Raw genomic sequence first — 22400 nt, 5'->3', positions numbered from 1 at the left:
GGAAAAAGGGTCCTGAACTGCAATAGAGAAGGTTCAATATTTTCCCTAGAGAATAAAAGCCTATTTCCTCTCATATCTTACATCTCAGATTAATAGGTATTTTTTGTATCATTTCGAAAATGTAGGTGACTATTTTTTTAAAATTTAATAGTTAGCAAATTCTTATGGAACAAATTTTAAGTAGTCTCCTTGAACCGCAAGTATTGCAATTTAGTAATATCCAATGCAATTTTTGTGAGGAATGTGAAGAATTTTTTCTATGATGTTGTTACCTCCTGATATAGAATATGGTAGCTCAAGATCTGTAACAATACGCTCTAACGTCTTACGAATAGGGAAAATAGTGTCAACCATAATCCAGGTGAAGTTTAGAAACTTCAGTGTTCCATAAAGACCATACTTTAAGTATTTTTAGAATCCTTATCGAAAATGAAAAAAAAAAATGTAAACTCTTTTTAACTTTTTAATTCAATTCTGAATATTGAATCTGATACGTCTGAAATAATCTTTCTGATCTGGAAAATTCCATTTCTAGAAATTTACCAATTTTTGTTTATTGTTGTTCTATGTTTGTGTTGTCCCCTACTTGTGATGTCCTTTCCTTCTCTTTTCCTTTCCTTCATTTCAATTAATTACTAATCATTAATTTAAATAATCAACTAATTTTAATTACACAGGCCTTTGATTCAATAGCTAATTCATCATTTACGGAGGTGGCCTCATTAGCCAGGTACTCCGTGGCATCAGTTATTATTTTCCACAGTTTTGAAAAATTCATTCAACCCAATGACGGTGTAGGAAACATCCCTGAGAATGATCCTTAAGACAGGCTATAACGATTTTGATCCTCTGCGGTGAGATGGCTGGGCTCAACCAAATCTGTATAGGTTGACGATCTGCGAGCGAAGTTGAATACTTTACGGCAGAACAGATTAACGAGGATTTAACACACTTTTTCGATTCATTTACAGGCTGATCAAAGTGGTCACTTTCAGATCTCTGACTACAGTCTGCTTGACTTCGATGATCTACAGCAAATTTCAGGATAAACTGATTTGGGAGATGATTGCAACTCTCGAATACGTCTTATTGGGCGAAGTCCAGTTCCAACTCTTAACCCTTCCCTATTTTCTTTTTCGTATTTCATTGTCAAAAATATTTTTTAAAATTTTCACGATGCTTCCTTTTAGAACTATTTATTCTATGTAGTTTTCAGTTTCATATAGTTTCCTAAGTTAAAAGTTTTGATCTATTAAAAAATCAAGATAGAAACTAACGTACTTCTTTATTCTCTGACTATCTCCACACGCTAATGGTGAAAGCATACAAATATTTCCATAGGTCGAGAGTTCTGCTCCACGCCACCTCTGTAGCCTATTTTGATCGGCAATATAGATGAATGAAGGATGAAATGAGAAATGGATTATGACATGAAATATATTTTTCTGTGATTGGCGATCGAAATGAGCTGCAGGTGGCGTATAGCAGAACTCTCTACCTATGGCTACATTTCGGTCCCGCAGTGGACTGATCGTTAAGACACGGTTCCCAGCAGATCACCGAAGTCAAGCATCACTGGCTGCGGTCAGTGTGCGGGTGGGTGACCACTTGGATCAGTCTGCGTAGGGACCGAGGGTGTGCGGTATTGGTCCTCGTTAAACTGTGCTACCGTAAAGTGCTCGACTTCGCGCGCAGGTCGTCGGGCTACCGAAGCGGGGGTGTCATCCATAGAGTTCATCCCCTCCGCAGAGGATCAAAATTGGCATGGCATGTCTTCGGATCATCCTCCGGGATGTTTCCCAGACCGTCGCCAATAGCCCATTGTGCAGCTCTAGGGCGACGTAAATTAACAACAACAACAACAACAATGGCTACATTTCGCATGCTTTTCTCATTAGCTTGTTTGTGGAGAGTCATAGAGGAAGGAAGTACGTTTGTTTCTCTCGTGATTTTCATATAAATTAAAATCTTCTAAGTTGAAAAACTATATGGAACTGAAAACTACTTTAAACATAGTTCTAAAGAAAAGCATCATGGAAATTTTGAAAAATATTTTTATTAAATAAAAAGGAAAAATATTAATAAAATGGAAAATTTCGTAGTACATTCTTATGCAACTGAAAAGAGGAGGAGAGGGAAGGAAGAAGGGCCAAAGTCATGAAACCGATTTCTCCCCGAGCGTTGTGATCGCCAATACGAAGAACTCACCTATCAGGTTATTTTACCCTCTCGTCGGGGATTGGAGGCGCGGTGACTGCATGCAGTCAGAATACTCCTTAAATTCACATTTTCTCTGGATGATGCTTTGTCTACAAGGCCCATTTCTAGCGCAATAAAACAAGGTATTAAACAACTAAATGCGAAAAGATGTCTTTTTAAATGGTTCACTGTGTTTGTTTATGTTATTAATAATGTTTTTATAAATTAATGTAAAAATTTACGCCATACTATAATATGTTTGATACGAAAGCAACTGTTCTTATCAAGCACTTAATACCTTCTGTTATTCTAATTATATCTATGGCGTAGAAGCCCGTTAACTGCTCATGTGAGATATCGTCGAGAATGAGAAGCGCTAATGGGTTCCTAACAATAAATCAAGTTTTCCTTGTAATAAATATAATTATTAACGAGTTTGTGTTGATAGAACCTGTGTTTTGTAAAGGACAATATTTTTCTTTTGCCCTTTTATCCTAGTACGTATCTTAAGTGATGCTTCACACGTGAACTGTGTTCGGTAATTAAATCATTGTGTTCCCTCACAGTTGGCTTGTAAATTCTTGTGTGCTCACTACCAACAATTTATTAAATTTCATTGCAAATTATTTTGCAGTTTTTTTGTGCAAATTGTGAAAATCAACTTGAATAAATTTTGTTCCAATTTCGTATGACTTTGTTTTTTTGTACTTTTTAGATTTTTCAGGTTGTTTACTGTCAAATTTTTGTTTGTGTACTTATTATGTTTCCCGTGTAAGTTTAATAGCAATTTTAAAAGTTTTATATATGATATTACGTAAGTTATTTTAGCTTAAATAAGTTGTCTTGTTTAATTGCAAAATAATTAAGAGTTAAGGAGTTTTCGAGAAGGAAGTTTGTGGTTTTTGCTAAGGTAAAAGGCAACTCTAAATTTTAGACAGTAAAAAGCTTTTTTGTGGAATGACTTATATTTATGAATTTTTAATATCATGAAACTCTGGAAAATTTCTGTATAGGTATCTCCAAAAATTCGCCATGTTACGGTGTCAACTGAGCAATGGCATACGATAAACTAATATAAAATCCTCTATAAAGGTGGCTAACTCTATCGTATCATTCGTCAAGCTCTAGCTAGTCAATTTTCTCTTTAATCAGTATCAAAAATCTTTTGAAGCGGTGGCAATTTTAGTAGGTTCCTCAAAACACTTAGCAAAATTAATTATTGGGATATAGCTGCATTAGAGCTTGCTTGCATGAAGAACCAACACAAAGGCCCTCAAGAGTTTTCATACTTGCACTTATTTATTTTTTTTTTTTGAAATTGTTTTTTCTCTTTGTCGCACTTGCATCAATTGTGTTTAGTGCTATTGATAATTTATTTTATTCTAAAAAGTAAATAATATTTTTTAAAATGCTTAAATATTTATCATTTATTTTCACCACTACATTATTAAGAAATAGAAACTACTTAGCATTTCTGTTTCCAGTGTTCAGGTCTTGTTTAATAATAAGCATATATGCATTTAGTGAAAAGCAGCTGCCCAAGATGTTGTTGTGATGCTAATTAACAATTTACAATTATAATGTCTGTGTTAATATTTTTGTACATTAACATAATTAAATACTATTGTTAACATAAAACTAAAATCATATAAAAATTAATAAATTATTTTTTGTTAATTTATTACATGATTTATTAATCATGTGATAATATTTAATTACTTGGGAGTATATTTAAATTTTACTAAATCAAGTACATTTGAAAGTGTTATACCTTTTCATTATGGCTAATATAATTAAAATTCCGCAAATCTATAACAACTTCTATCTATATAAATTTGAAAAACAACTATTTGTTTATACAACTATTTTCTATATATATTTCATATGTATAGGGAAAAAAATACTTTTTAATGACATTAATAATTTGAATTCATGGTATTTTCTTTTTAAGAAATGTAATTTTTTTTTTTTCTTGTTATAGATGTCAAGTGCTTTTTCTTAAATTCTAATTAAAACAGAAATGCAAGAAGATACAGAATCATTCAATGAAAATAGTAGCTCTGAGGTAGGTATAATCGTAAATTTACTTACCATTTTTATTAAGACTTCAACCATCTAACATATTAAATTCTATCTTTTAATGATAAGTGGTCATACAAGTTGGTTATTGTAACGTCTTGTTCATACATTAAAATTCCTTGTTTGGCAACAATGTTTACAAGTGAATGGTACAATACATAAAATAAACTTGTCAATTAAAAAATTAATTCAATCTCAGTAGTTTTCTGTAATGAGTTTTGAAAATTGTATAAGAACTACTGGGAGTATAATATCAATCACATAATATAGTTAAACCATAACTAATTAAGACTTATTTTTTGTTTACTAAATGTCACTTATGTTCTTATAAAGTTGTGATTGTTTGAAGTGATTTCATTGATTCAAGTTGAATAATTTATTCACCCAAGTAACTGGCAAATTTAAAATAAATCCTCCCCCCCACCCTAGAGAGTTGATAGTAAAAAAATTACTTCCTAGTTAGAAATTTTATAACATGCTTTTTACGAAATGCATTAAAACTAGTAGAATAAAGCTTTTAATTTATTGATGGATAAAGATTGAGACCAAGTTTTTGATAGTTTCACTTTTTTTTAGTAATTTACTTGATATGAAATCCTTTATTCATTAATTTATTCTTGTTATGTCATAAATTCTGACGTTTCAACCTCAAATTTTGGCATTTCAACTGTAAATTCCCATGGTGAATTTTGTTAATGTATTGAAATTTAGGTTCCTGTAATAAGCTGATTTTTTATTACATTTTGAACTTTTTTCCTGAAATTGAAATCCTCATTATTCTGGCCTTGTTTATCCTTTATAAAGCCCTTTTTTCTGGTAATGTTATGTCAAAATATTTTTGGGATTGAAATTGTTTTATAAAAATGCATTTACTTAGCTTATTACCTAAAAATAATTTGATCTTTGAAACTATTCTATTTATTTATTTTGTTGGAATTTAGGTTGGATTTTCAAATTTCTATCTATTGTCAATAATTGGTCATAAACTTATACTTTTATGCTTATGAATAACCAAATTTATTATGGGAAAATACTTCTTCAGTATGGATCTCTTTTCTTGACCCCACAGTAGCCTTGCTGTTATTCATATTTTTTTGTAAAAACAAAGCCCTTCATTATTATTTTTTTGTTTTCTTAAGTTATCAACAGATGGCAGCACAAATCATAGTTGGAAAATATCTTCCTATTTAAAACATTAAAAAATTATGCAGTTCGTGGTACGTATTCTTCCCATAACCTTATAAAAGATTAATAATCAGTTGATTAAACATTTAAAAACCATATTGCAATAGTAAAACCTTTAGCTTTCATTTAAAAAAAATTTTTAAATATATTTTAATCTATCAATAATTGTAATTTCAATTGCTTTCTATATTATAAATATCTTATTTTTTATTTGCTTTTAATATTATTAATGAATGTGCAGGTTATCATTCTGCCCCAAAATACACACCTAGAAACTTTGATCTCAGATGACGAAGAGACTGATGCTGAATCACGAGCATCTTATGAAACAAAACTGAATGCCAAGCTTAAAGGTAAGAGATTTCGCACTGAAATAAATTTCTTCATTTAAATTGCTTTTTTTTTTTACTCTGAGTATTAATTTTTTTATTTTTAAATTCGTTTCAATCAAATAATAACTATTCATTACTACAGAATGCTCATTTAGATTGAATATTATAACAGGGCAACAACCAGTATCTCTTTTATATTTCAAAACATTTGTTTAAAGAAAAAATATGAGGCTCTAGTACAGTAGGAAAAAAAAAAACTCAATGAATAATACTATATGAAGACAAACTGGTGAAAAGATAAAGTATGTTTAATTGTATATTAAACATACTTATTGCATTTAATTGCTTATTGACCTCCTTTTTCTTATTAAAAAAAGAGTCAATGAAATTCTACTGCATCGCAATTTGAGTTTTAATAATTAAACAATAGTTCTATGAAAACTTTATTAGGAGTTATGCAATCTTGCACAAAATTAATTAGAAAATTAAAGCCTAAATACTAAATAATTGTTTGTAAATAATATTTTTAATCAAAATGCATATACATGTCCAGGACTCTATACAGGACAAATTTACTACCATTTAGCGATACTTTCACAAATTCAACGTAAAGAAAAACGGTAGTTTCACAAAATACTTTTAAAAAAGCAAGTTCTAAAATTTCCCCCTAGCAAGTTCTAAAATTTTCATTTCGATTTGGAATGGAACCCACCTGTGGTTTGCTATTATGATGTAGTAGAAGAATTCACTTCCCACACGGTTTGTAAGAAGTGTTTTTCCTCCCCATGCCTGACTGGAAGCATGCCAGAATTCCGAAAATTAATTTTAAACATTGTTCTAAATTTATTCTAATAGACCTTTATTTTTTTTTTATGAAACATTTTTTTCTCTGAAGTCGCTAGTCTTAAATAATTTTTATTTGTTGTGACAATTTTTGAAAATATTATCTTAGTTTACCATATTTTTGTGTTGAATTTTTGACATAATTTTTAATTTTCACAAATTATGTCTAAATTTTCACAAAATGGGTACCTCTTAAAAAAACACCTAGACAGATACCGGATGTCGAAAGAGTATATTGATAATTTTAAATGTTGCCCTTCCAAGTAGCAACCGAGAAAGAAAAATCTGTGTTTAATATTTATACAAAATTTAAAATAACTTTACATCATGCATGCAACTGAATATTTTTTGTTGCTGGTTGAATATAAACATATTCCTATTATATATTGTATTTATGTATAAGAATTAAATAGGGTTTTAAAAGTTCAGTTTTACATTTTAGATTTGGGTCTGTATGAAGATGGGATGACTATACAACAAAAAGAGGAGCTATTGGCAAGTTAAAAAATTACTGTTAAAAATGTTATTCTAACAATCATGTTTATTTTTAGCTACAAAATTTTTACTTTAAAAATAAGCAAAAGTGTTACATTTGCATACCTGCCAAGTCTCCTGTTTTTTAACGAAAACTCCTGTATTTTATGACCATCTCCTGTTTACCTGTGTATATTCTCAAATTTCTCCGTGTTTGTTGATGAAGTTTTTTTTTAAAAATTTGGTGATAAAATATCCACTGATAGCAAAAGTACTTCTCTTATTCCTCTGCAAATGGTGCTATTGCCAATACTGCAGTATGTTGAGTGTTAATAGTTTAAGTCGTGCAGTGATGGCTCAGGGGATAGAGCGTTCACGTTCCAATAAGGTGAACTGGGTTCGAATCCCAGCAATGACTAGCCTATATGAATTCCGCATCCAGCTTGCACCGACCGCAGTGCTGTTCGTAAAATATCCTCAGTGGTAGAGACAAATTACCTGTTAGAGTCCTTTTGCCATCAGACTAACCTTGGGACGTTTTTGTGGTTTTCCTCTCCAAGTAACTCAAATACAAGTTAGTTCCATCAAAAAGTCCTCCATGAAGGCAAATTTCGCTCAATATTTGATCCGGAAGTCTTCTGGATTGGGTTCAAAATTACAGGGCTCAGGAGTTAAACATTAGTAGTCGTAAACCCAAAAATTGGGTCCGCTGTTCAACGACAGTTATAAAATAAAATAGTTTGAGTAATCATAAATAATGGTTAAAAAAAATCTTCGTTAGATTAAGATTTATATACATATTTTTTACTTTACTAAATGTAAGTGCTTATATTATTTCCTATTTTGAATTTCTCTTTTTGACCTACATGATTATGCATGATGTATCAAACTTCACTCATAGCCTAATAAAAAAATGTCGCTAGTATAATCTTTGTTATTTTACTTCTCCAATGTTGCAGGTATGCATTTGTAATATTTTGTAATTAGAATATTATTATAAAAATAGTTAGTAATATTAAAGTAAGGGTTCTAGTTCAGAAACAAGAGATGTGTGGTATTATTATAAATATGTAAACTCTCTTTTTTTTCTTTTTTTTTTAAACTGTAGCAAAATAGTTTTACCATCTCTGGCTGAAATGAATGAAGATCTTTATGAAATTGTAATTTTTGAACTTTTTCCAATGACACAATTTTTACTTTTTTTTTTTTAACCAAAAGTTTTCAATCTATTTATCATTTACATTTATGGTAACATTGTGATTGTTTTTCCAGACTGTTGTCGCAGTGTCATTCAAAACTGCAGAGGAAGAAAAAACCAGAAGGCAATGGTATGAAGAGTATGCTAATGCAGCCTTGAATTTTCCTGAAGATGAAATAGAGTTTAGTTTTCAGCAGTCACCTGAACCAGATCTCTCTGAAAAGGTGATATTTTATTTCTTACTTTTAGTTTAGTGTTCATACTTATAGAACTGGGATTGCACTGATGTTATGGTACTTAGCTGGCATTGTATAAGACCAAGGTGCTATTTATAGAGGTCAAAATTTAGTAGCCTTAACCTGCATTAAAATGTAAAAATAATGATCTACAAAGGGTTGATTAAATATTAGAAATTGAGATTAAAAAATTGTCTGCCAATTTTCGTTTCTCTAAGAAATAATCCTTTATTATTTTTTTTTAGTGATATGTGCTATCTAAATATAAATTGATTTTTTTATAAAAATTTTTTGTTTTTATTTCTAATTTTGAAAAAGGGAAAAATGTTTTTATAGCAGGTGTATGCATTTGATTGGTCTGGGAATAAGAGGGTGTAGATTGCTTTCGCTATTCAACCCACTGACGGTTCTGCATGTAAAAAGTTGTATTTTAACCTGCAGTCTTTTCTGCATAGCAGAACCGGTTTTTCCATGTTATACAGGAAGATAGTGTATTAGGGGGAAACATTCTCCCAATTTTGCCCATTTGCTAAACCGATAGTGGGTTAACCCTCTTAGCATTAGACCTGTCTTTTTCCGAACTTTTTAATGCAAGCCTTGTATTAAAAAAGTGATTTCTAAATGTTATTCCAATTAGTGCATAACAGCAAAATTTCTGTACTTTTTTAACTTGCCTCAACACTTGGTGGGTTAAAATTTTTAGAAAGTTGAAGATAAATTAATAAATGAAAGCAGTTTATGCTTAAAAAAAAAAAAAAAAACATTAACTTAGTTTCTTTTTCCTTTGTGGGAGAATTTGCTTTGAATTGAAAGCGGACTATTCCTGAAAGAAAGTGCAAGCTTGGGAGCTTTTCCTTTCTTTCTTTTTCCTTTTTCAAATTTTATAGAGCCTAATAATTTATTTGCTGCCACTTTTTCTTCAGCAAATATAAAAATGAAGTTTTTAAACAAATTAAATATTGTTAATTTGAAATTTTAATTTAAAGCTTATTTGTATAAAACATGATAAAAGACAGATTTTTAATTGAAAAAATGAATTATTAAAGTGTTTTTTCAATTTAGTAAAATTGTGATCAGGAAGTTTGGCTTAAATTATTTATAAATATTTTTAGAAAGATGTTTTCTTGTTTAATAATGCAAATCTTGATTGTAAGTTATTGTTTGTTTGATGTTTGTGTTATTTCTTTTTATGTCAGCTTCATTATAATGCAATGTATATTAATGAAGCTGTGTTATTTTTAAGATTACAAGCTATTCTACAGATTATCATCCCAATGGCATCAAAACTAAAGGAAATTCCAGCTCAGAATTTGATAGAAAGAGTGGTCACAATGCATCAGCAACGGTAACTAGGGAAAGCTTGGTATGTAAGAATTATACTGAGTATTCCATAATTGCAGCCCTTGCTATATATTTTTAGACTCCTTCTTTTAAAAATGCTGATACATCTAGGACCATGATTTAGTATTTAAATGGGAGAAAAAACTTTTAGAATCTTTTTTTTAAAAAAACCCCAGGAAAATGGGCTTGGAGGCATGTTTAATGGCCGGATGAAACTTGAGGTTTCAAATTTTGGCCAATCAAACAAGTTTCAATGTTTTTAAACCCACCATCTTTGAAAAATATTTGTCAAGTTTGTGTATCCTTTTTTATATTCTTGTTTCTTAAATATTAATGTGGAACCCCTAAGTTATATAATTTTTTTAAACTTCTCTTTTGACAAGGATTCCTTGTATGGCCTGTTCCTTGTATATTTCTTTACAGACTGCTTACTAACTTCAGGCACGAGAATCTTCCGATTCGGAGTTTTCTGCATTTAAAAAATTTCCTTTATTTTATAATTTAAATTTTTTTTATTTATTTACTTTTAAGGTTATTGAAATATAAGCACACAGTCAAAAGTTTTGGATGGTGCATCATTCACTAATTAATTTTTGTAATGGTACAAGATTAAATTTCGTTAAATTCAGACTTCTATAGTAAGTTTTGTTAAATGATTTTATTTTTACAGAATAGTTTATTTTTATTTAAGTCTTAATATAATTTGCACTCCATTATTCTTAACTACATATTTATTTTCTGACCTATTGCCATTTTAGTTATTTAAAAAAAAAACACTTTTAAATTGTTATTATCTGAGAAAGTTTGTGTTAAAATAATAAATTATTTGTACTTAGTTTGATACTTTTTGTCCCTTAAAACAACATTGAAGCAAAAATATCCGTAATTAATAAATTTGCTGTGTGAAAATGGTTTTCTAAAATGTTTTTCAGGTGCTTGTAATTATTAATTTATTTCATGTGATTTTCTTCTATTTCCTTTATCCCATGCTCAGCAAAGCATATGTAATTTGGCTGGTACAAGGATATGTTCAAGGCAAATTTACTACCATTTAGCGGTACCTTCACAAATTCAAATTTAAGAAAAACGGTGGTTTCTAAGATTCTTCTCTTCGTCTCTTAAAATTTTTTTTCCATATCGTAAGAAACAATAAGCTTTTTTTCCCGGAGAGTTTTTGTTTTTTTAAATTAAACAATGAGGCTCTCCCTCTGTAAATTTTACAGGAAGTTGAAATTCGAACATTATTCTAAACATTCGAACATTGTTCTAAATTTATTCCAACAGACCTTTATTTTTTATGAAACTTTTTTTTCTCTGCATAAACCCGTGGGAAATGTTCTCATAATGAAAATAACTTTTAGTGCAAGTACTGCTAAACGTATATTTTTTTAAAAATTTAAGTTGAAATTTAACAATGATTTTTATGGATATTTAAATTTGGTTACAATTTTAAGCCCAAAATTTTACAATAGCAAAATTATTTTTGAACGTACGGGGAAAAATATATAAAAATTTACCAGTCATAGATCATTTTTATTTGTAGTGACAATTTTTGAAAATATCTTCTTACTTTACCATATTTTTATGTTGATTTTTTAATATAATTTTTAATTTTCATAAGTTGTGTCTAAATTTTCACAAAATAAGTACCTCTTAAAAAACCTAGACGGACCCCTGTTGTATAATCTTTTACTGTATTTTTATTGCTGAAGGTGCTTATTTGCTTACTTTTTTTTCTTCTTCTCAGGCTCTGAATGACTGCCATAACCTACCCTCAACGTATGTATTGAGTTGCCTTATTATTATCTTATTTCTTTTATTCACTGTTCAGTCTTCTTTTTATTTATTTTATCTTTTGTTTAGTAAATTTTATGTATGCTATATGTCTTTTAGTAGCAGTCAAGGTATAGGTTTTAAATCAAAGCCTCAGGCACGTAGGAATCGCATTAGAGGTGAAGGAAATAGCTCTTTTAAGTTGTCTTTGGAGGAGGGAAACACAGTGACTTCACATTCAGCTGAAACTGTATTAGGTTATAAAGATGCTATTCTTACAAGCAATAGGGTTAGTAAATGTTGATTTTTTTTTCTTAATAGAAAGTCTATTTTATTTATGTGTAGTTACAATTGCTAAGTTGCTTAATTGTTGTTTAAGAAATTAATTCATTCCACACCTGATTTATAAACTGAAAAAGTAATTTACCTCATTGACCAAAGTAATCTCTGTAGACTAGGAATGTCAGACTTCTCTAAGAACTATAGATAGATATCAGGGTGGCTGCAGAACAGGAAAATATCTAGGAATTTTATTAATCTGGAAAAATCAGGATATTTAATTATTTGTGAGTCAGGATATTTAATTATTTTGAAATATAGATCTTTAAGATGATTTTTTTTTCTAAAAAAAATTTTTTTTTTCAATTTTAGTAACAATTATAATAATTCATTTAACCCATTCATTCATCCACAGATTGTAATTTTGACCTGAACCTGAAAACAATCTATCTCTTATCCAGTACCCCCACCTCGGGGCTACAATTTGTTATGGGAACCTGGAGGATTTTATAACCTGACAGACTTCACGTGTACCAGTCACCAATTACTACACTGAGAGTCTTCGGACTCCTGTTCTGATGAACACGAGTCCAGCGCTCTACCAACCAGGCTATCCTGGCCCATCACTGGATCTGCTAATATCAGGATTTCATCGATTTTTGTATCTACCTGATTTAGAAGTTGCGATTCATATCCACCCGATTAAAAAATTGTATATCAGGATTCATATCAAACTCGGTTGTAATATCGAACATCGATTTTCATATTTATAGCTAGATAAATAAATTGTAAAGGTTTTTTTTATTTATTTGACTGTATTTTGATCAATTGTGCGAAAGTTCAGATCGTTTTCAGTTGTGAAACCCAATTTTGGTGACGTTCTCATGCATTCGACTTAAGTCTATGATATTATAGTTTATGAGTGTCGGCCAGTCTTTTTTCATTTGCTGTTGGTTGATCATGATGTCCTCCCTTATCTATAGTACTTCTTCCCACTCCCCCGATCATACATCACACTTATCTTCTAGCATAAGTACAATCCAAACCCCACTTTGTTAGTTATTATCGCCAATCCTGGCCTAAAAAAAAAAATACTGAATGCAGATACATAACATATCGTAGCTCATTACTTTAATCCAAACCATAAACGTTAACATTGATTCAGAGGTCTTGTTGATTACTTTGTGTCATGTGTTAATTTCACAGTTAATAATGTAAATTTCACAATTTTGTGTAAGAATTTTTCTGTGCTTTTTGTATATTGCTATTTTCTGCTGTAAGCCTTATTTTTAATTTTCTCCATTAACATAGCAAAAGAGGAAACTCTTGGAGAAAAGCATGTCACGTTGGAAACCTTGTCTGTCACCTAAGGACGAACCCCTAATTCGCATTAAGTAAATGTTTATTTTACTTTTTTTTATACTACTTATAGTTGCAACTGCTTATTTTATTGCCATTGTTTTCAGTTATTCTTTTTTTTTTAAATTTTTGAAACAAATTTAAATTTTAAAATATATTTTAATAAAATGTTTTTTCAGCAGGTACTAATATCAGCAATCTATATTGTATGAAACAACCTAAATTTTTTTTTTTTTATGTTAGAAAATGAATGATTTTTTTCTTACATTTTTTAAAAAGAATTTGGTTGCAAACAATTAACTAGTAAGCTTAAAAATTTTCCCTTTTGGTAGCAAATTAAAATGCTAAAACTGTGAATGTTATAGTGTTAAGTTTATATGAGTTATAGAGATGTATACAGGGTGATTCTAAAAAGATGGGCAAAATTTTAGGAAGTGATAGAACACACCCAAGCAAACAATTTTTATCAAAGAATGCATGGTCGAAAACAAGACGCAAAAACGCTAGAGGGCATCAAAGTTTATGTTCTTATATGAGGCAAAAACACACAAAGAACGATAAAGTTAAGTTATAAAAGCAAATTTAATGGCATGTGATTACAATAAGTGTTCAAAACAGTGGCCGGCAGCGGCTATGCAGGTAGTACAACGGCGAAGAAAAGATAGGCGAACATTCTGAAACACACCAGGCATATCACGAACTTTCCCTATAGCGGCCGAAAGCTTGGCGACAAGTAACGCAGCGCAGCAACTCTGCAACAGGATTGGAGCTTTCACGTTTGCATCAATCAACTTTCCAAATGCACCAGCACCTTTGCGTTTTGTTTTCGACCATGCATTCTTTGATAAAAATTGTTTGCTTGGGTGTGTACTATCACTTCCTAAAATTTTGCCCATCTTTTTAGAATCACCCTGTAGATTTGACTGATTGGAAGCTCTAAAACAAAAAATTAACCAAAGCATAATCTTGATCTCCTACTTTCAATATTGGTCTTTTGTATTGCAATTAGTACAGTTGAACTTGTTTATCTCGAACCTCTTTAACTCAATAAGCTTTATATCTCAAAATTTCTAAAATTCCCTACATTTCTAAAATTCCCTACTATCCAATTTCAAGGTATTTTCCATATTTATGTCAAAATTTTTTTTTTCTCAAAACCTCAGTTTCTCGCATTTCTAATAATAAAGCACAAATGCCCGAACTACATAACTTTTTTTATCAGTAGCACTTGCAGACAGATGAATTTCATGAACCAACAGGGATGAACAGGTTGGGGGGAAGTGTTTCTTGGAATTTCGATTGTTATCCCTGCACTTCTTTAACTTGAAAGGAATGCAATGATTCTGGCAGTAAGTGAGGGGTTGATGAGTTGGACGGAGTGACCACCAGTGCAACAAGAGGTTGAAGGCATTAGTAAAGAAGAAGAAAGAACTGTTGACGTTGGAAATGCAATGCCAGATTTGCAAGCATGGATTGCAATAAGATCAGGATTTAATGTTGACGTTAATTTTGAAGATTTTTACAAGTAGACAACTGCCTGGCAGCATGCTAAGCATTGACAGATGCGAAAATCATAGATAATGTAAAATGAATATTAGATTAAGAGGAAGAAGCTGAAGATCATATTGATGAACTAAAAGTGAGTGCAAACAAGGTCGAAAAAGCTGTAGAATTCTTACAAACTATTCGTGAATTCCAGGAAAATGTGAGCTACAAGGGATTTACTGCTCTTTCTAACCTTACAAGAATAATCGAAACAAAGAAAGTTAGGTGTCAAAAGCCTTTAAAAAAAAAATTTCAGTATTAAATGTATGTTACAAAAATTTTATGTAAATAGATGTATGTGGTATAATTAATTTACTGAAATGCCTTCAAAACAATTAAAGCACTTTTAATAGAATTTCTTAATTAAATTTAATTTTCTAAAGTACCTGTATTACTTTATCTCAAATTTTTCGCCTTTCCCCATTGAGATTCGAAATAAACAGGTCCGACTGTATTTCATTCAGCAATTAATATTTTATTCAGCACAGTATATGTTAGTATTTTATTCAGCATATTTCATAGCAATTAGTACTTTATTCAGCAAGTAGTATTTTATTCAGCATAATGTATATAGCATTTTATTCAGCATAGTTCATAGAATTTTAATTAGCAGTATTTTATTCAGCAAGTAGTAATATGTAATTATCTAAAATCAACAACTATATTACATAAAACAACCTATGTTTATGTTTTAAAATGAATGAAATTTCTTTTCACGTATTTTTTTTTAACATAAAATATGGTTACTGGTGATTAAGTAGCATTAGAAATTTTCTCTTTTAGTAACAAATTAAAATGCCAAGACTATGAATATTATAGTAATAAGAATTTAAATTAGTGATAGAAATGTATAGATTTGGCTGATCGGAAGTTCTAGGACAAAAAAGTGACAATACATAATCTTAATTTCCTTACTTTCAATATTTAAACTTTAAAGCTAATGTTCTCTCTAAATTGTCACCTAAACTTTTATACAGTTTTTTTTTTATAAACTTCTCATGTATTTTATTTCTTCTTTTTAGCCATCAAGTAGATGATGATTCAGTAAGTATTTATTTTAATAAAATTTTTAACTATATCATAATCTTATTTATAGGGTTAATAATTTTAATAGGGGCACATCCGTTTTGAATAGTGGAAAGTCGGTTTCTATATAGAATTGAAACATCTTGATTTCGTATGAAGAGAACCAAAATTTCATTCTAATTTAAAAGCTAATATTCTTTTAGAGAAAAATTTTCTACTTTAGATCCTCTAACTTATTGATAAAAAGAATGTTTTTCATATTTAAAAAATATCTATACTCAGATAGTTGCACTTATTTAATTATTGGAGTCAGAATCGCTCAGTGGTCAAGGCACTGAGCTGGACAACATTGCCTTGCCACCCTGTTGCCATTGGTCACAAAATTTGGGAGTCATCAATTTCATCTTGGCCGTTAACAAGCTGTTGGGGAAATATATTTTTATTTGCTAGCTCTGTTCTTAATATATTTTGAAATATAAGAAGGATCATTTTGAAAATCTAATTTTATGTTAAGAATTGCTTCAAAAAATTCAATGAATATTAGTTCTATTTAGAAAAATATTTTTAAAAATTCTAACATTACAGAATTTTCTAACAGTCCAGTGTATTCTAATTTAAAAATGTGCTTTGTTGCGCTTATTAGTTTTATTATACTGTACAAGATAACTCATAAATATTACTAGTTAGTTACTGATAATACTAATTAGTTTTAAGTTCATGATGCGAATTATATTATTTAATCTCTTTATCAGTTGAAAAAAAGCTTTGTTTAATATAGTTTTAGTTAATAAGAAGCAGTTTGGTTTAATTTGTATAATTTATGGCAATATTTGCGGTTCATTTTAAAAATTCAATTTTGTGATTGAATTATTTAATATTTTATTAATTTATAACTATCTATTTAAAGGTGGAATCTTGTACCCAACCCTCAATCCAAACGAGAATGTGCAACTATATGCAAGAATTTAACTTTGCAATAGCTGAAATTAAAAAAGCAAGCCAAACCCCTTCTCACTTTGGGAAACCGTACCATTTAACTCGGAGTGGGCATTGCTTACGGAAGACAACTAAAGTGGACTCTTTGGATATCATGGTTGGTGTTCAAGAGGGCAGGAATGAAGTTGCTAGTACTTCGGATTCTTCGATATCTCTCAATCCTGCAACAAAGAAAGAACCCTTTTCGAGAACTTCAGGTGGGGCTTTTCGCTATGCCCAGCTACACAGGGACAGAATAGACGCACTGCGCAATAGCTCTGCAATAATGAACAATCAGAATCCTATGACAAATCACACTATAACTAGGTATAGTGGTCCAAACTCTGTCGATGACTACAGAACTTCGCCCGAAATTCTAATAGAGGACGAAATGCTTTCTGATCGATTCGATTCTAGTGCTTTACATCAAGGTGATTCTTCAGAGCAAGCTCACTGTGATGGTGATATTAAAATATCTTCTGATATCAAATTGCCGAAGTTTAGTAATCTTAAACCCCATCTTTGCCAGGATGATTTTTCTGAAAAGGAGATTTTAAGTAGACATCTGACCCTCCCACATACTAGTACCAGTTGCTCGACGGTCAGCTGTTCTGAAGGAAGTGCTAAAGCTGCCTTGTCAGTGTACAAAAAGGAGAATCACGTTGGTATGTTCTTTATGGTTCGTTTTACTAATCAGGGGTGATTGTATTCCGGAGTTACCTCGGAATTCCGGACTTAAAAATAAGAAGCAAGGCTTGCTATTTTTGTGCGAATATAGCAGAACTCCTCATGTCTTAAAACCATTGGTTCCCAGACTTCTGCAAATCTAAAACTTAAACCCCGGCAAAATTTTGAAGCTTTTACTAAGTCTCGTGAATAAAACATTTACATACATTCTTTCGTCAATTATGTCTTACGTGATTCTTTTGCCAATTTGATCTTATGGTGTGGCAGATTTTTCCCATCTTGAATATTTGGAACTGTGCCGGAATCTGCTATTTCGATTCTTATTCACGCAATTTCAGTGCCGAACATCGATTTTCGAATTTACCTGGTTTAAAAGGTAAATTTTTTAATTCGTATTCACGTGATTTAAAAATCTTACATCGCGTTTCCTATTCACATTATTTAAAAATCCAATATCACGATTTGTATTTACTCGTTTTTAAATCAAATATAACGATTTGTGTTCACACCAGTGTAAAATCCAATGCTGCTATTCATAGTCACGCCTTTTTAAAATCTAATATTGCAATTCCTATTCAGGTGTTTTTAATATCAAACATAAATTTTTGCATTTATACTTGATTGACAAACTATACATTGCGATTCGTATTCGCACGAATTATGCACAGTGATACACATTTGCGCGATTTAAAAATTCATTATTGCCTTTTGTATTTTCACTTTTTTAAAATTTTGCTATTCATATTCACGCGATTTTAATCTCCAATATCGCGATTCATGTAAGAAGCAAGTTTTTAATTTAATTAGTTACTATAGAGGTGTAATATTTTGCATTACTTGGTAATTTAATTATAAATGTTAGTTCAAAAAGTTATACTAAATATGCTAAATAATAGTTATACTAAAGTTATACTAAATAAAGTTATACTAAAATACACAGAAATTTTGAAAATAGTTAACTAAGGGATCATTCATAAACAAGTGATATTGTCTATGAACCAGTAAAGAATTCCCTTACTTACTGATCCTTCAGACCAATAACTTCTTTGTCTATAATTTCTAACGCTGTCAGCCCCTTAACAGTTCTCTTACCTTGCAACAAAATTCCAAGTGCCAGATTTGTGTTAACACTATGCTTAAATGTTAAACTTCTTTTAAATATCTTAATTTAATTTTCACATATAAACAGGTGTTGAATATTTGATCTCCTAAAAACTATGTTTTGAAGTATTTTAAGAAAAATCTTCTTCAGCTGTCAATAAGAGAACTGAAAGAGATGTGTTAAAAGGTTCGAGATACATAATATTATTTAGAGCTTGCCTGAGATGTTTGTTAGATAAAGATCAAATTTTGCGATCTTGCAACTAGCAAACAAGGGAACCAGAAGGTTTGATTAAAAATAGTAAAAAAGTTTATAAAAATTTTATCATGAATCTGAGCCCGTCTGTGCCCGAAGCCTTTTTTCAATAAACGAGCCTGTGTTTAATACCCGACATAATTCTATGAATTCGACTTTTTTTGATAAAAAATATACTTATGCCATTAACATTTTCATAAATGTTTTTTTAGACCATTTTCATTTNTGTAATTTTTTTCTTTTTAAGTTTTTTTTTTTTTTTTTTTTAAGTCTTCCTTTTTGTAAGATTTACTTTGGGAAAATTTTTTATCATCTTTAAAATTAGTTTCTCCCACAATAGGCTATTTGTAAGACACGGCATCCAGTAAATCATGTGGTTAGTGAGCGGGTGTGTGACAACTTTCATAAACCTGAGTGATAGAAAGTGCACTGTATCAGTTCTCATTAAATTGATCTGCCGTAAAGGGTTCGACCTTGCACACGGGTCGCAGGGCTACCAAGGCATAGAAGCCACCCCCTTCAGAGGATCAGAATTGTGATAGCATGTATTCTGACCATTCTTGGGAATGTTTCCCCGAACTTCGCCCGTTGTTCAAATCTAATGCAATGTTATCAGAGTACTACTACTACTTCAAATCAGTTTTGGTTAAATTAATCAATACATTTTCAAATGTAACAACAGACAATTAAATTAAATTACCTATTAAAAACTACTTATCTCTTAATTTTATTGCTTTACATGTTTGAAAAAAAGAAAATAGCAAGTTCTTTAAGTTATCAAATCAAACACGAAGCCTATATTTTGTGTTTTTTTTAAAAAGGAAATCTTTTTTAAAAGCAACTTTTTTAAAAAACATTAAGCTAACAACTTCAAAAATAAAAATCAAAAATTTAACCTGAACTCCAAGATTACTTTAGAAAGCTTAATCTTGGATCACTAAGCATCTGAGGTATTTTCTTATTAAATTTTCATCTCTGTACTTTCTTCCCTTTTTTAGATTTCATAACTGCTTTCTGATAAAGAAGTTACCAAGTAAAAAGTTTGAAGAAATCTGAAGTTACAATGAGAAATATGATTTAAAATTATTAAATTTCCACAAATGTAATTTGTGGAAATTTAATATTTGATCACACTATAGCTATAACTGTTAAACTATGAACTATATAACTATGGGTATAAAATTGTGTGTTTTTATTTTCCTATATCCCTCAATACAGCTCATAAAATAAATTTGTCCTAATTTATATATTTATCCAATTACAGTCTTTCCTGTAACATCGTTAATTGCAACATTACTTTTTCAGAATCATCTTGCCACGATGGTGATTTATCAGATTGTTCTTCTGTGATTGATGTGGAAACAATTGTTGATGATGAAGTAAGTTATTCTTAAATATTACTATGAAAATGATTTTTCCATTTTTAAACTTTTGCCTTCGTGCCAGAAGAAGAAGTCTTTCTGATTTTCAATTACCACATTTATGGTTATATTTAAATAAAATAAACAAAGTTCTTATTTCTGCTGAACCGAATTGTATTTTTTTTTATCTATTTATATCTTGGAAGTTTTAATTATGACAAATTTTAAATTGCAGCCAAATGGTATCAGTGCAAATATTTTTGCAACTTTGTGAAAACAAATGTCAAGAGAAAAAATATTTGCATGAATATAAAAATTCTATCAGTAAATCTTCTTCGTGTTGCAAATTCGCTGCAGAGTTTGTTTCGAAAAGTAACATTGCAATTTGTAGGTAGGCTTAAAATGCTTAAAAAACTGATATGTGACAGTTAACTATTTAAATGTTGCTAGTCCTGTAGTGGACTGATCGTTAAGACACGGTTATATATACACACACATATCACCGAAGTCACGCATCACTTACTGCGGTCAGTGTGCGGGTGGGTGACCACTTGGATCAGTCTGCGTAGGGACCGAGGGTGTGCGGTATTGGTCCTCGTTAAACTGTTCCACCGTAAAGTGCTCGACATCGCGTGCAAGTCGTCAGGCTACCGAAGCGGGGGTGCCTATCCCTCTGCAGAGGATCAAAATTGTGATGGCATGTCTTCGAATCATCCTCAGGGATGTTTCCCAGACTGTTGCCAATAGCCCATTGTGCAGCTCTAGTGCAATGTAAATGAACAAATCAATCAATTAAATGCTGCTAAAAAAATTAAGATAGAGGGACTAAAACATTAAGTTTACATATTGTTGTTATACTAGTTGGTAGTATTATTTAACATTCATATGCTAGATAATGTAAAAAAAAAAAAAATTCTAAGATAATAATTTAAAACTATAAGATGTGTATGGTTCTTTTAGTTTCGTAGTGGAAAGCAGAGACATACAATTGGAATGGTAAAAAAGCTTTGGTGGTTAAGAATAAATATTACTAACAGTACTATGCAAATTATTTTTACAATAGTAATTTTAAAAAAAAATTTTGATCTTATCCAAATTTTCCTAATTCTTACTTTTATCATAAGAATTTTTATCATGATAAATGTGCAAGTATGTAATAGTATCAATATCACAGTTTTTCATTAATATGGGGAAAAAATTGAACCAAATTATCTATATCTGAACCTTGTGATAGTTCAGGCTAATACTTTATTTCACTATTTTAGTTGATCAGAAGAGGACAATGTTCAAGAAGAACATATATTGAAAAACGTTTTAGTGTTATTGAAGTTCTACAATCCCTGGATAAAATCCATTGAAAAAATGCATGATCTGCATATAATCGAGATTTTTAGGGAAACATTTTGCATGTCTTCGACATTATGTATTAATCACACGTTACGTTAATATTAAGTGGTTTTCCTCATTGAAGTTTAATTCCTTAGATTAAATACCACTGGACAAATTGTCAGAAAATATAGTTTCAAAAATTTTATAAAATAGAATTAAATAACTTAATGCAATTTTAGTTGTGTTGTTTTTCCTTTCCTTATTTTTATGTATAATACTGCTTGTTAATATGTTTAATATTGATTTTTAATGTTATTGAATATTAATGATTCATGTGAATTATTGATTGCTTCAATTGTAGATTGATATCAGTGCTTTGTTGTTTATCATTGCAGATAGAAGAATTTGTTTTAAAAAGAAAACTATTACAAGAATCTACAAGTACAGATAAACAAACTTATTCAAATAGATACAAGAGGTAAAAATTTTTTCTTTTTCCATAATTTTTTATTTATTATTTATTTATTTTTTTGATTAAATGTATTTGTTAGCTTTTAGAATAAATAAGATAAGATAATGTTCATTTTTTAATAGTTATGTTTTTTAATTTCATAGCCCTTTTTTTACCTGAATATTTCCAATTTTGAAATTTTTTTGTTTACTGTAACACTTCTTGTTTCACATTTATTTATGATATAGATATCTCTGTTATTCTTATAATATAACAGTGGGGGGTTGGCAGGGCTGATTGTGCTCCGGAAAAATTCTGGATTTTTCGCTAACATTGATCCGGAAGTTTCCGGAGATCGAAGGTCCATTGAT

At 30.2% G+C, this 22400-nt stretch overlaps 1 protein-coding gene across 9 annotated transcripts in view; it reads left to right on the top strand.

Annotated features, from left to right (window-relative positions):
- The first annotated feature begins 2272 nt into the window (after nucleotides 1-2272).
- Nucleotides 2273-22400, top strand: part of LOC107437358 (uncharacterized) — a 21719-nt gene continuing 1591 nt past the window's right edge. Inside the window, exons 1-13 of one of the 9 annotated variants that reach the window (XM_071186734.1) lie at nucleotides 2273-2342; nucleotides 4181-4264; nucleotides 5705-5816; nucleotides 7081-7133; nucleotides 8385-8534; nucleotides 9790-9909; nucleotides 11635-11666; nucleotides 11781-11949; nucleotides 13251-13333; nucleotides 15866-15887; nucleotides 16777-17509; nucleotides 20194-20267; nucleotides 21974-22056. In XM_071186734.1, coding sequence (XP_071042835.1) covers nucleotides 4220-4264; nucleotides 5705-5816; nucleotides 7081-7133; nucleotides 8385-8534; nucleotides 9790-9909; nucleotides 11635-11666; nucleotides 11781-11949; nucleotides 13251-13333; nucleotides 15866-15887; nucleotides 16777-17509; nucleotides 20194-20267; nucleotides 21974-22056 — 1676 coding nt within the window. In that variant the 5' untranslated portion in view covers nucleotides 2273-2342; nucleotides 4181-4219. Of the gene's footprint in view, nucleotides 2971-4180; nucleotides 4265-5704; nucleotides 5817-7080; nucleotides 7134-8384; nucleotides 8535-9789; nucleotides 9910-11634; nucleotides 11667-11750; nucleotides 11950-13250; nucleotides 13334-15865; nucleotides 15888-16776; nucleotides 17510-20193; nucleotides 20268-21973; nucleotides 22057-22400 lie in introns of all 9 variants that reach the window. The other 8 variants (XM_043048325.2, XM_043048326.2, XM_071186732.1 and 5 more) reach the window with 8 other exon arrangements.

Source organism: Parasteatoda tepidariorum, chromosome 10, assembly GCF_043381705.1.
Source record: "Parasteatoda tepidariorum isolate YZ-2023 chromosome 10, CAS_Ptep_4.0, whole genome shotgun sequence".
In the NCBI taxonomy this organism is placed as follows: Eukaryota; Metazoa; Arthropoda; class Arachnida; order Araneae; family Theridiidae; genus Parasteatoda; species Parasteatoda tepidariorum.
Note: the sequence above shows the minus strand (reverse complement) of the source record. Positions and strands in the feature narration are given on the sequence as shown.